The 11,789-nt window shown below is 57.4% G+C and overlaps 3 protein-coding genes across 9 annotated transcripts; all 3 read right to left on the bottom strand.

Moving 5' to 3' along the window:
- Positions 1-73: 73 nt before the first annotated feature.
- Positions 74-2,259, bottom strand: CTRL (chymotrypsin like). Its single transcript, XM_080828885.1, has 7 exons — positions 2,059-2,259; positions 1,313-1,416; positions 1,142-1,221; positions 943-1,024; positions 595-775; positions 376-509; positions 74-289 (listed from the first exon to the last, which is right to left on the bottom strand). The coding sequence occupies exons 1-7, from the start codon at positions 2,108-2,110 to the stop codon at positions 128-130; spliced, it is 795 nt and encodes a 264-aa protein (XP_080685011.1). The 5' UTR covers positions 2,111-2,259; the 3' UTR covers positions 74-127.
- A 362-nt stretch (positions 2,260-2,621) lies between these two features.
- Positions 2,622-7,347, bottom strand: PSMB10 (proteasome 20S subunit beta 10). 5 transcript variants are annotated; one of them, XM_080828880.1, is made up of 9 exons: positions 6,546-7,347; positions 6,073-6,160; positions 5,887-5,984; positions 5,642-5,782; positions 5,247-5,362; positions 5,078-5,136; positions 4,282-4,433; positions 4,053-4,155; positions 2,622-2,911 (listed from the first exon to the last, which is right to left on the bottom strand). In XM_080828880.1, the coding sequence occupies exons 1-9, from the start codon at positions 6,653-6,655 to the stop codon at positions 2,699-2,701; spliced, it is 1,080 nt and encodes a 359-aa protein (XP_080685006.1). In that variant the 5' UTR covers positions 6,656-7,347; the 3' UTR covers positions 2,622-2,698. The 5 variants fall into 5 exon arrangements, with proteins under 5 accessions (XP_080685006.1, XP_080685007.1, XP_080685010.1 ...); XM_080828881.1 differs by lacking the exon at positions 6,546-7,347 and adding an exon at positions 6,371-6,533 and having other exon boundaries at positions 2,627-2,911; XM_080828884.1 differs by lacking the exon at positions 4,282-4,433 and having other exon boundaries at positions 2,774-2,911.
- Positions 7,348-8,320: 973 nt separating this feature from the next.
- Positions 8,321-11,618, bottom strand: LCAT (lecithin-cholesterol acyltransferase). 3 transcript variants are annotated; one of them, XM_080828878.1, is made up of 6 exons: positions 11,415-11,617; positions 10,555-10,711; positions 10,361-10,476; positions 10,167-10,262; positions 9,858-10,082; positions 8,321-8,916 (listed from the first exon to the last, which is right to left on the bottom strand). In XM_080828878.1, the coding sequence occupies exons 1-6, from the start codon at positions 11,566-11,568 to the stop codon at positions 8,342-8,344; spliced, it is 1,323 nt and encodes a 440-aa protein (XP_080685004.1). In that variant the 5' UTR covers positions 11,569-11,617; the 3' UTR covers positions 8,321-8,341. The 3 variants fall into 3 exon arrangements, with proteins under 3 accessions (XP_080685004.1, XP_080685003.1, XP_080685005.1); XM_080828877.1 differs by having other exon boundaries at positions 10,361-10,711; positions 11,415-11,618; XM_080828879.1 differs by having other exon boundaries at positions 9,858-10,262; positions 11,415-11,618.
- Between the last annotated feature and the right edge of the window lie 171 nt (positions 11,619-11,789).

Below are 11,789 nucleotides of genomic sequence, written 5' to 3'. Positions count from 1 at the left end.
TCAAAGTCCCAAGTGGGGAGAGGGACTCCCGAAAGCCTCTCCCTTCCCTTGAAAGGACAGGAATGCACAAGAGGACAGAGCACGGGGTCTTTATTGGATTGGAATGGGGAGAGGACCTGTGGCCGACTCAGTTGTAGGCTACGACCTGGTTGATCCAGTTGCTGAACTTACTAACCCGAGTGTATATGGCAGGCTGGCGCACATTGCAGTTGCTGGTGCCCCAGGAGACAACGCCAATAAGCACCCATGTGTTCCCCTTCTGGCAGACGAGAGGGCCTCCAGAGTCTCCCTGAGAGGGAGAGGAGAGCCGTCAACATGGGGATCAGGGGGTGCCCCAGGGCAGTGCAGAGGGCGGGCCAGGGTGCTGATGCTCACCTGGCACGAGGAGGCCCCTGCGCCACCCGCACAGATCATGGAGTCAGTGATGCGTGAGCCCCAGTACTGCCGGCATTGATTCACGGTGATCAGGGGCAGGGCCACCTGCTGCAGGCGTGCTGGGGTTGTATTGCCTGGGGGCCAGAGGGGATGGTGAGGCCCTGGATGACTGCTTCCCCCACTGGCCGTGTCACCCAGATCTTTGGCCCAAGTTCCTACCCACGCCGCTGAGACGTCCCCAGCCAGTGGTGGCACACTTGAGGCCCGCAGGCAGCGCCTCATCAGGGGAGGCCACGCAGACTGGTGAGATACGTTTTGTGTACTGGGCTGGGGAGGCGAGCTTCAGTAGAGTCAGGTCATTGTTGAGGGTGGTGGGGTTCCAGGAAGGGTGCGTGATGGCCTGTGGAACCAGGAGGGAGCCAGGGAGGATGGTCATGGGCATAGGCCCCCCACGGTTGATGATTGCTGAGGAGGCTAGCCTAGGGCCTGCCCTGAATTCCTCATCCCCAGAGCCCCCCACCTGCCCCAGCCACTCTTCCTTTCCATGTCTTTAGCCTAGATACTCACCTTTGAGATGGACAGAACCTGCAAAGGCTCCGCATTGGATGATCGGTCGTATTCACCCAGGACAACAACGTGGCGGCCAGGGCTGCAGTGAGAAGGGGGTTGGGCAGCCGCAGGGAGGGCAGAGTGACAAGAGAGGGGCATGCAGGGGAAGGAGGTGGGGAGAGGTGGGCTCTGGGGCAGGTAGAGTGGGAGTACTCACCTGACATTGCAGTGGGCAGCAGTGACCACCCAGGACTGGCTGATGAGGGAACCTCCGCAGAAGTGGAAGCCACTTCTGTCCTGGGGTCAGGGGTCAGAAGTGGGGGTGGGCCCAGGCTGCACCTAGGCATGAAGAACCTGGTACCCTGCCCCACCCCTGGGGTCCACGTACCTGCAGGGACACCTGCCAGGGCCAGGAGCCTGGCACTGCGTTCTCCCCGTTGACAATCCTCTGGCTGGAGCTCAGTACCGGCTTGATGGCAGGAACTCCGCAGCCTGACCATTGGGCTGGTGAGGACCTGCTTCCCACACCCCCACACCCCCACCCAGCTCTCCCCACCTCCTCCTGGGTGTCCCCAGGTTCTGGCCCTCAGAGAGGTCCAAATTGAGAGGGCTCATCATTACCCCTTCTCACCCTGAGCACCTCTAGGTATCTTGGTTACCTATGTCCTTACCTCTGTCCAACTCACCTCCAAATTCTGTCCGTTCTCTAACCTCTCTCCACCCTTACTTCCCATTGTTCCCCAGATTCACTCTCACCCTCCAACTCAGGGCATTTTTCTCCCTGACCCCTGGGATAGTCTCCTCCCTGGCTTCGCCACCTGCTCTAGGACTCAACAGCCAGAGGCTTCTCCCTAAACTACATGTCCAACCTTCACTTCTCAGCTTCCTAAACCCTCCCTGGTTCCTAGCTCTGGCCTAATCTTCTGTCCCATTTGTGAAACCAGCCCCTGGCCACCTCTTGCCCCCACCACCCCAACCCTGGCACTTCCTTTTTCGTTTACCCACCCTGTCCACCTGATTCCCTTCCAGCCAGCCCAGCCCCTTCCCCGAGCCCCTGGGCAGGAAGCCTGGGGCTGGTTTTGGAAGCTTGGTTGCTTTGGGGCTGGTCATCAGGGCTAGTCCAGGCCCACTCACCCCAGGAGGAGCCGAGGAGGACCAGGCTAAGGGTCAGACTGAGCAGCAGCATTGTGGCAGGCGTGAGGTTGAGAGCTGGGCCTACTTTTATGGTTCTCCTTGTCCTTGGGCAAAAGTCCCAGGCCTGAGGCCAAGCCAGCTGTGTGGGCTCAGCCCCCTCCCATGCTCTGGTCAGGAGGAGGGTCTCTAGGTCAAGGTCTTGGATTCAGGCCTGGACTTTATCAGACAGAGACCAGGTGTGAGGCTCTCATGTCCACCCCCCAAAGCCTGGTCTCTAATTGGTTCCCTGAACTACCTCACATCCCAAGCATTGAGTGTTAAGTAGCAAGGACTTGTGGTTAAGTTAGGTCTGTGTGGACTACATGGTGGCTGGGATCAGCGAAGTTTCTTAGGGCTATCAGGGCACCAGACTCAGAGAAGCCTGCTCAGCACCCAGGGGTGTTCCTGATGGGTGGAGGGAATGTCCAGCTGTGCCAGCTGTGCTGTGGAGGGCCAGGGCCATGCGGCCAGGACAGGCGTTCTGGCAGGTCACAAATCTAATAGCATCTCAGTGATTTCTCACCAACTTGGAACAGGAGTTAGTTTGCCCAAAGAGAAGGTGACTCTTCCACCAGCACATAGTACGTTTGGACCCAAACCTTCACCTGGCTCCAAAGCCCACACTCTTATTGAGGAGACGACACCTGGTAGAGGCCTGGCACACAGGAGGGTAAGGTGTGAGCACTTGGTGACTGGCTGACCCTGGATGGGGGTTATGGGTCCCAGGGTGACAGCCTCCAGGCCGTGGGGTTCCTGTGGGCAACTTCTTGGTGTCCACAGCCCAGCTGTTGTAGAGTTCCAGGCTGAGCGTGCACTGAGGAAGAGAAGACAGCCCCGTGTGCAAAGCTGCAGTAGGTAAGTTGGCTGGGCTCCTAGAAGTGTGGGGGGCACCAACTGACTCTACACTTCAGTCAAAAAAATAAGATGCACTAATGGTTGAACAGAGGAATGGAGGGATGGAAGTATGATCAAGCAAATATAACAATAATAATTGTAAAGTTGATTGTGGGTATATAGGTGTTCAGTGCAATTCAACTGCTATGTTTAAAAATCTTCATAATAAAATACTGGGGAGGGGGGAGCACAATCAGGGGCCCAGGGATGTCCAGCTCAGAGTAGACCCTCCCCAGGGGTTGGGCAGATTCTTAACAGTTCCGAAGCTCCAGTGGAGTCAACTGTTCTCTCTGAGGGCCCGATCTCCTGCCAGCACATGGCACTTGGGCTGGCCCTCAGGGGGTACTCAGCAAAGGTTTGCTGGATAAATGTGTCATGTCATCTCTCTCTGCATAAGCCCTATGATCCATCAGCCTAGCAAACTCGGGAGACCCCCGCCCCCTGCCTCCCCTTTCACAGCTCAGCACGTCCAAATAGAAGCCCTTAGGGTGGGCCTGGTCATGGGAGCAGTTGCACAGGTGAAGGTGTTGCAGGGGTGAGGAGTGTTCTGTAAGAACTTGCCCTTGGAGTCAGGGAGCAGCACTTCTATCAGCCTTAAGGGCTAAATCAGTGGAGTCCATGCAGTCTCCTTGATTGAGAGGTGTGGGCTTTGCTGTGGGACACTGATGAGCCAGGGAAAGGGGGCAGTGGGGGGAGCCTTCTGGGTTTTACAACAGTCCTCAGTAGACTAGAGGGCAAGAGCAAGGCACCGGAGTGGTAGGGGGACCTCTATAGTTTGGAGAGTCAGGAAGGGGCCTTCCACCTTGAGCTGCAGTGCTTGCCAGGGCTGGAGTTCTGGAGGAATAGATGCCTGTGGCGATGGGTAAAGGGCACCTGTAAGGCCAGGCCCTGGAACGATGCAGGGAGTGGCCCCTGCAGGTGTACATTAGCCACAGTGTCCGGGTGGCTGCTTGTCCCCCCTCCACCCAGGAACAACACAGCCATCTGTTTAGGTGTTTTTGTATTTCCTGGGTTTATTTCTCTTCGTTCCAAGCCCTGAGCATCATCCTACTTCATTCTACCTCCATGGCCTGCACGGTTTCCTCAAGCAGTTCCAGGGTCAGTGGCTTCACTGTCCTGGACAGGACAGCTGTGGTCCCAGGGGCAAAGCGGTACTGGCTGGGCCTGCGAGAGGGAAGGGATGGGCTCTCAACTTGGGCCCATCATGTGGCCTGTCCTCTTCTTGTAGCCCCCTATCTCCCCTGCTACTGCCCCTCCTCCCTAGTGGTCCCCCATCTCCCATGCTCCCACCTCTCTATGGGCTTTGTGGGTGAGCTTAATGTTCTCAGAAGCTTGGCGCCGGTCTCCGTTATCACACATGCATCCACACTGCCTCCAGAGCCCAGGTCACCCAGGATTCCTGCAGTGATGGCTTCCACTAGCAGCTCCTGGGCGGCCTCCAGCTGTGATGATATGTGTGCGTGAAGCCTGATGGACTCTTTCAGGCTACAGCCGAGAGGTTTTGTTCATCTCAATGCCCAGAGTATTTAGCATTTGCTCATATCCAGACTCCTCTGTTTCCCTATATTCCCATCCACCCCAAGCTCCCTTGCCCTGGTCTCTGCCTCCCTTTCTCCAGAGATGCATGTTCCCAGTGCACCACTTCACAAACTTCTCTGAGTCACTTACACTTGTGGTTCTGCTTCGGGTGCTGTCTACCCAACCAGTGTGGTCTTGGTCCCCAATCTACCAGCTCATTGCTTTTTCCGTTCTGTGCCTTAGGCACCTCTGAAGCAACACATGGCATCCACTTTCATCCCAACCCAAACAAAATCCAGACTCCAGACCCCACTTGCCGTTCCCACCTCCCTCAGTTTCAAAGGGTCCTGAGCTTTGACTTCTCCAAGCAGTCCAAACTTTGGCACTGATGGTCGTCTGTTGGAATAGCACTTCACTCTGACTCCACTGTCCCCTCAGTCTCCACTCAGTCGTCACCTCCTCCAAGAAGCCTTCCCTGACCTCTAGACTAAGGATACCTCTGTGTTACCCTAGCTCCCACGTGCCCTTTCCATCAGTGAACGCGTAGTGGGGGACAGGTGTTGCTCACCTTCATGTTCGCCTGGAACCGATCCTCCAGTACCGCGAGGGCAGCGTCCCGGCCGGAACCTGCAAGTAGGAGGGGCATCGGAGGTCAGTCGTGGCCACCGCGTCGCGGGATGAACAGGAGGCCAGGGTCGCAGGGCCGGGATTCGTGGGGAGGGGAAGGAAGAGCTCACCCAGGGCTGCGAAGGGCAGACGGCTGTAAGAGCCGTGGGGGTGCACGCTGTAGAGCTGCGGTCCGGTGAAGTCTACTCCGCCCACTATCAGCGACGCGCCCACGTGGCCCCGGTACCTTTTCAAGGGGTGGGCGTGGTCAGCACTAAGCACCGGGCTTCTGGTCCCGCCCCTCCATGACACCGCCCCGGGACCCGAGCCCCGCCCGCTCCTGCGCTCTGGCGCCCGGGTCCTAACACAGCTCCTTCCGGTTGGCGGGCTCCTCTTAGGTCAGCCTTTTCCGGTCTTCGGGGCTCTCGCAACCCCGCCCTTCGCCCTGTCCCACCTCCTCTCTGTCCCACCCTTTCTACCACGGCCCCTCCTCAGGGTCATCATCTTAGCACCCGCCCCCCCGCACCGGAAGAGCGTCTGGCGCAGAACGCGCGTGACTGTGGCCACGCGAGGCTCGCGGCCCGTGGACAGGGCGTGTAGCTCCATGTTGGACGCCGCCAGCCGCGTCGTCATTTCGGCGTCCGCGGCTACTCCAGCCCCACAGCAGCTGAGAAGGGAGGGAGGATCGGTGTGGGCGGGGCTAGGACCTGTAGGGACCCGGGATGGGAACAAGGGGTGGTTCTTTGGGGGAATGGGTTGGGGATTTCTCACTAGATTTTGGGGGCGATGAAGTGGATCTTCTCGCAGTTCTTGTCCATCACAACCGAATCGCTAGTGGCCCGCGTGTCCGCGCCCAGGATGACCCCGTCCTGGGGAGGGAGAGGATCTGCTGGCTCAGTGCCTGTCCGATCCCCCAGGAGACCCTTCCGATCCCCCCAGCCCCACGCCCCTGCTCACTTGGAACACAAGGCCCGCGATGGTGGTTCCGGTCTTGTGTGGATGAGGGATCCGGAGGCCCGGGAGGACTCGTTCTAAGGATGCATTTCTGGAAACGGAGTGGAGTGGCCCAGGTTGAGGTGCCTCTTCATCCCATCCTCCAACTCTGTCCTAGACTCCCTCATCTCTAGGGGTGGGGGCCTGGGAACCCAATTCGCCCAACACACTCTGCCGCCTCTCCACCCCCACCCGAATAAAGGCCTTGGGGCTTCCACTCCCAGAAGTCCCTCCTCTCGCCCCAAGCCACCACCCCCATCACCTCTGGCAGTTCTCAAAGGAGAAGCCCCTTCGGGGCTCTAACTCTGGCTTCAGCATCTCGAGGTGGGCAGGGTGGTCTGGGGGTTGGAGGGCTATGGGCGACGAGCGCAAAAGGCCAAAGCCAGGTTCTCTGTCAGGCACCCTCCCAGCCGGTCTGACCTCGCTTTCGCTTTCACCTTTTCCTCAGAGCTTGGCTGGTGCCTTCCTCATCTTCTCTTTCACTTTCACCTTCATCTCTGCTCCTGGGCGCTTGGCAAAGGGGAGAGGTCCTTGCCTGGCTTTCCATCCTGCTTCCTGGTCCTCTGAACGGAGGGACAAATGCCTCTGGCCCTTGTTCAGCAGCTCCTCACCCTTCCACCCTGAGCCCCTAGCTTTGCCTGCCCATATGCCAACTCTAACCTCAAGTCCTTCAGCACTAAGGGTGTCATACTGGCCAGGTTTCTGTTACTGGCCTCCCAGCAGCATCAAACATGGCCACCTTTTGTCCTTTGGGACCCTCTTTTTCTCAGCAATTTTGTTGCCTTTGCCTCCTTCCTGAAACCTGGAACCTGAAACACCAAAGCTCAGTCCTCCACCATGTTGACACTGATTCTTCCAGCTTCCCTATCTCAGGTGCTGTCTTCCCTCTCACAAGAGGGGTCCTGTGGGGCTGTCCATCTAGTGGCCTGGAGGCATGCTGGGCTCTGCCTATGGACAAGCCTTATTTGACCTTCCAAATGACCCTTCCTCTGTCCACATTTTTCTCCTAACTACCGCTTTAGTCTCAGCTAGCATCCTCTCTCCCCTGGACACTGCACAGCCCTCTCTGGCTTCCCCAAGCTTCCTGCCCCTCAGTCCCCACCCCAGGCTACCCTTTACCTTGCAGAGAAGGGACTCTTCCTAGATTGCAGATCTGGTTACAATCTTCCCCTGGTTAACCCTTCAGCAAGTGTATATTGCTCTTAAGCTCAAAGCCAAGTCTTTATAGTGGCCCACATTACCCTTCTCATCCCATATGATCTCAGAATAGGCACCAACTCCTCTAGGAAGCCTTCCCTGACCCACAAGACTCAGGCCCTTGATGCTCCCTAAACTGTTCTCGCAGACCACTTAGCTCCATTAATTAAACCTTCATTAGAGAAATGATCTGATCAGTCACTGTCTCTCCCCCGGATTCTAAACTCATGTACTTCTGTCACCCACTTAGCATTCAAAAGGCCCTGTCTAGGGAGGCACCTGGGTGGCTCAGTCGGTTGAGTGTCTGACTCATAATTTTGGTTCAGGTCATGATTTCATGGTTTGTGGGGTTGAACCCTGCGGGGGGCTCCGTGCTCAGCGGGGAGTCTGAGATCCTCTCCTGCTTCTTTGCCTCTCTCTCTCTCACAAACAAATCTTTTTTTTTAAGATTTTATTTTATTTATTTGACAGAGATCACAAGTAGGCAGAAAGGCAGGCAGAGAGAGAGAGAGGAGGAAGCAGACTCCCTGCTGAGCAGAGAGCCCGATGTGGGACTTGATCCCAGGACCCTGAGATCATGACCTGAGCTGAAGGCAGAGGCTTAACCCACTGAGCCACCTAGGCGCCCCTCTCATAAACAAATCTTAAAAAAAAAAGAAAGAAAAAAAAAAAAGGCCCTGTCTAGAGGTGGGATCCACCTGCCCTTTGGGGAGTGGGTGGGACAGCTCACCTCTTCTCTGCCCTGCACCGTTGCCTCTAGGTGCCCCCATTGCACAGCTGTGTGTGCAGCTTCCTCCAGTCCCCTGATCTCAGAGCAGAGGCAGTCTACATAAACAGCTCAACCAGGAGAGTGGGAAGCTATACACCTCAGGGTTCCCAATTCAATTCCAGGCTTCTCCAAAGTCCATCTTGCCCTTACCTTCCACAAAGTACCAGGCCTAGGGCTATTGCTCACTGAAGCCTGGTGTGTGGACACTAGTGCCTCCTCCTGAACCTACAAGTTACAGGTCAAAGCTCAGAGAGCAAAAGAAGGTCTTTATTCAGGGGGCAGAGGCCCTGGGCTGGCAGCTGGGGGCACAGGGGTGCTACGTCGATAGGTACCCAGCAGGATGGCATTGATGTGCTCCAAAGTCTGGTTGCTGAAGACCATGTTGAGGTGCTGTGTCCCGTGCAGAGGCAGCAGGTGCACAGGCTGGGGCTGGCGGCTCTGCCAGCGGGCACAGAGCTCAGTGCTGCGTGTGGCCACAGTGTCATCACCATCTTCATAAAGTATCCCTACAGGGTCTGTGTAGGGAAAGCCGTGGTCAAAGATGTAGGTGCGGGGTGTGGGCAGGCCCACGCCATACAAACAATATACTTCCACGCCAGGTGCTGGGAGGCCTGCCAGTAGGTCACGTGACTGGAGCCACATGTACCAGCCTTCCTCAAAGTGCACGTCTGCAAAGAAGCGCTGGAAGTCACGGCCTGTGTAGTTGACTTTGGGCGTGGAAATGAACACATGGTCTTCAGGCCATGCCTCGCTGGAGGGAAACATCCAGGGGGAAGTTGTTGTTATACGCTGTTCCTCTCTCAGCTTGATGCTGGACATGATTGGGATGCCCTGGTTGTCACCTGTGAACACAAAGCCAGGTGGGTCAGGGAGCCTGGCTACCTCTGGCATAGCTTGCCTCCCAGCCCATTTCAGCTGGATGTTCAGTCTTGTCCCTGCCCAATTCTAACACTGCCTCCAAGCCACAAACTCTGAGCATGCCTGGCATTCAGTAGGTGTTCAATGTGTGCTTATTAAATGAGAAGCCCTGATGGCACGTGGGGCAGAGCTGTAGAGCCCCAAAAGGAGGGAGAAGTTGGTTTCCGGAATATGGGTATATATGTGTGTAGATGGGAGGATGGTGCTGGTGTCTGATGGCCAAGTGTCTGATGGCCACTGTAGACTGAGGCTACTTGGGGTCAGAGCTATGTTCTTGAAGGATGAAATCAGACTGGGTCTCTGTTTGGCCCTTATTGATGGAGTCTGATGAGTGTTTTCCTCAGCAGATCAATGAGCTACTGGAGGGAAGGTCAAGTCTGGCTGTGCCCAGCATATAGTCAGTGCTCAACAGGTGGCAGCTGTGTCAGTTCTTAGGGAAGGGCAGAGGGGCTTCTAGGGACTGGCCCTGCCTTTGGCAGATCTGTTCTCAGTAGGCAGATCTCTGGAAAACGGGCTCCTGGAACCAGAAGCCTGCTGAAGTCTGAGTGGGCAGGCCCTGAGACCACAAGGAACAGACCTAGGTCCATGTGTCAGATTGAAGGGGTTCACTTCCTCTCCATTTACTTTCCTTTTGTTACTGAAACACCAGATCACCAAAACAGACTTCTGGCAGGAGCTACTAGGCCAGGCCAGGCTCACTGCTCTCATGGGGCCAGTGACAGGGGCCAGGCCTCAGGAGTGGTAAATACCACCTGCCAAGCCTGGCCATGTGAGCAGAAGCAGGAGTCAGGTCAGGCCCGTGGTCAGCTTCATCCCCCTCCACCCCAGGCCCCTCATTAACACGGATGGTCTGGGGCCCTCTCACCTGAGGCCAAGACCAGCATGGGCTTGATGGAGCCCCCCCAGGGAGCCCCAAGAGAGATGAATCCATCGATGAAGCGGTCCTTCCAGGCCTGGGGCTGGCGCAACAAGAAATAGAGCAAGTGCAGGCAACCAAGGCTGTGACCAATGAGGAAGACAGGCTTCCCATAAGCAGCGTGCATCTCCTCCACCAGCCTGGTGAGTTTCCGGTAGTATTCCTCCTGCTGGCCTGCAGCAGAGTGGGGTGGGGGGTCAGGGCAGTGAGGGGTCAGGGCCCACCTGCCCCAAGCCCACTGTCTACAGAGACACTCACTGGGCTCCAGCCGCCAGTCATAGGGGGCAGCGCGCACCGTCTCATCCCGCACATACCCATTGTTGACCAGATTCTGCACCAGCGTGTGCATGTAACCTGTGGGGAAGGCAGTGGCATTGGAGGCTCTGGTCACGGCTCCTGTGGGCCAGCCACGGAGGTGGGCCCACAGCCCACCCTTTCCCCAGTAAACACACCTGCCAGCTTGTTGTTGTCCAGGTACTCAACAGAGTAGGTCTTCCCGAAGCCAGGGACACGGATCTGTACACCAGGGGCGTTGGACACGCGCCCAGAGCTGCGGTTGTAGACAACCCTGGGGGCGGTGGGATATTCAGCCCGCCAGCAGCCAAGGGGCTGAGCGTGGGGGCCGGGCAGAGGGGAGGGCACGTACCTGGTGTTATCAATCCAGCAGTCCACCCCAAGGGGTAGGAACATATTGAGATCCAGCCAGATGGTGAAGAAGTCCTCTGTCTTGCGGTAGCACATCCAGTTCACCACATCTGGTTTATCCAGCTTGGCTTCCAGCTGATTCCCCAGGCAGCCAGGCACTGTGGGTACTAGCCTTCATTCTGAATTCTTCGGATTCCTCCCCTGTGCTCCTCTCCCCCCTCCCTTCCCTTTCCCCCCATCAGGCTGTGTGACCAGCTCCACCCCTCCGTCTCCCACACCCTCAACCTCCAGGAACTAAGGACTTGATCCTTTCCTTTAACACCCCCCACCCCATCCCCCCGGCAGCCCAGAGCCCAGGTTTTCCTCAGGCGTGGAAGGTGCAGGGGCCAAGGCCACTGGCCCCGGTCTACAAAAGGCAAACACCTACCCTGGCCTCTCCATTAATGTCGAAGTCCAAGGTGAGAACAAATAGGTATGGGGGAGTGGGGGCTGGGCCTAGGAGTAGGAGGCAGGCCTTGATGGGCCTCTTCTGTTTTCCTGGGTTGGGCATCTTGTCTTTACTGGGATGGGGGCTGAGTGGCTACAGCTGACCACAGCTTGTAATGCCCAGGCCAAGCCCTCAGGCTCACCCGCCCCCAACTCCACCCGCCTGGGGTAGATAGCTGAGAGACGCAGAACAGTGTGGTGGGGGAAGGGGTTCATTTCTTTGCAGAAGAAGCCTTTGGACCCTCAAACACAGAGGCAGCTATCAGGGCAAATGCAGGGGCAGAAGGGCCTTGGCAGGATCTGCTACCGGGGGGCTGGGGCCCAGGCTCCCTGAGAGGTCTGGCCTGGTGCATCAGGGGCCTGGCGGGGGCTTACCGAGGATGACGGGCCGTGTGTGGTTATTGAGTTCAGCCTTGGGCGTGGTGTGCGGGGGGAAGAGCACATTGAAAAGCCAGAAAGGGGTGGCAGGGGGGAGCAGCAGCCCCAGCAGCAGCAGCCCCCACTGCCATGGGGAGCCCGGCGGCCCCATTCCAGCCCTAGTGCCTATTGCCCAGTGAAGCAGTCCTGGGAGGGCCTTATCTGGAGTGGGGGTGGGAGGGGCCCTAAGGCCAGTGGGAGGGACAGCCGGGCCAATGGGGGTGGCCAGAGATTGCCGGAAAGGGGCATAGCCTCAGGGAGCCAGCTCTGGGCCTGGTTTCAGTTCCGCCTTCTTCCCTTGGTGCCAGGGGAAACAGAGCCGGGGCAGCAGGA

This window comes from Martes martes, assembly GCF_963455335.1.
Source record: "Martes martes genome assembly, chromosome: 17".
Taxonomy (NCBI): domain Eukaryota; kingdom Metazoa; phylum Chordata; class Mammalia; order Carnivora; family Mustelidae; genus Martes; species Martes martes.
This window is presented reverse-complemented; position numbering and strand designations above follow the sequence as displayed.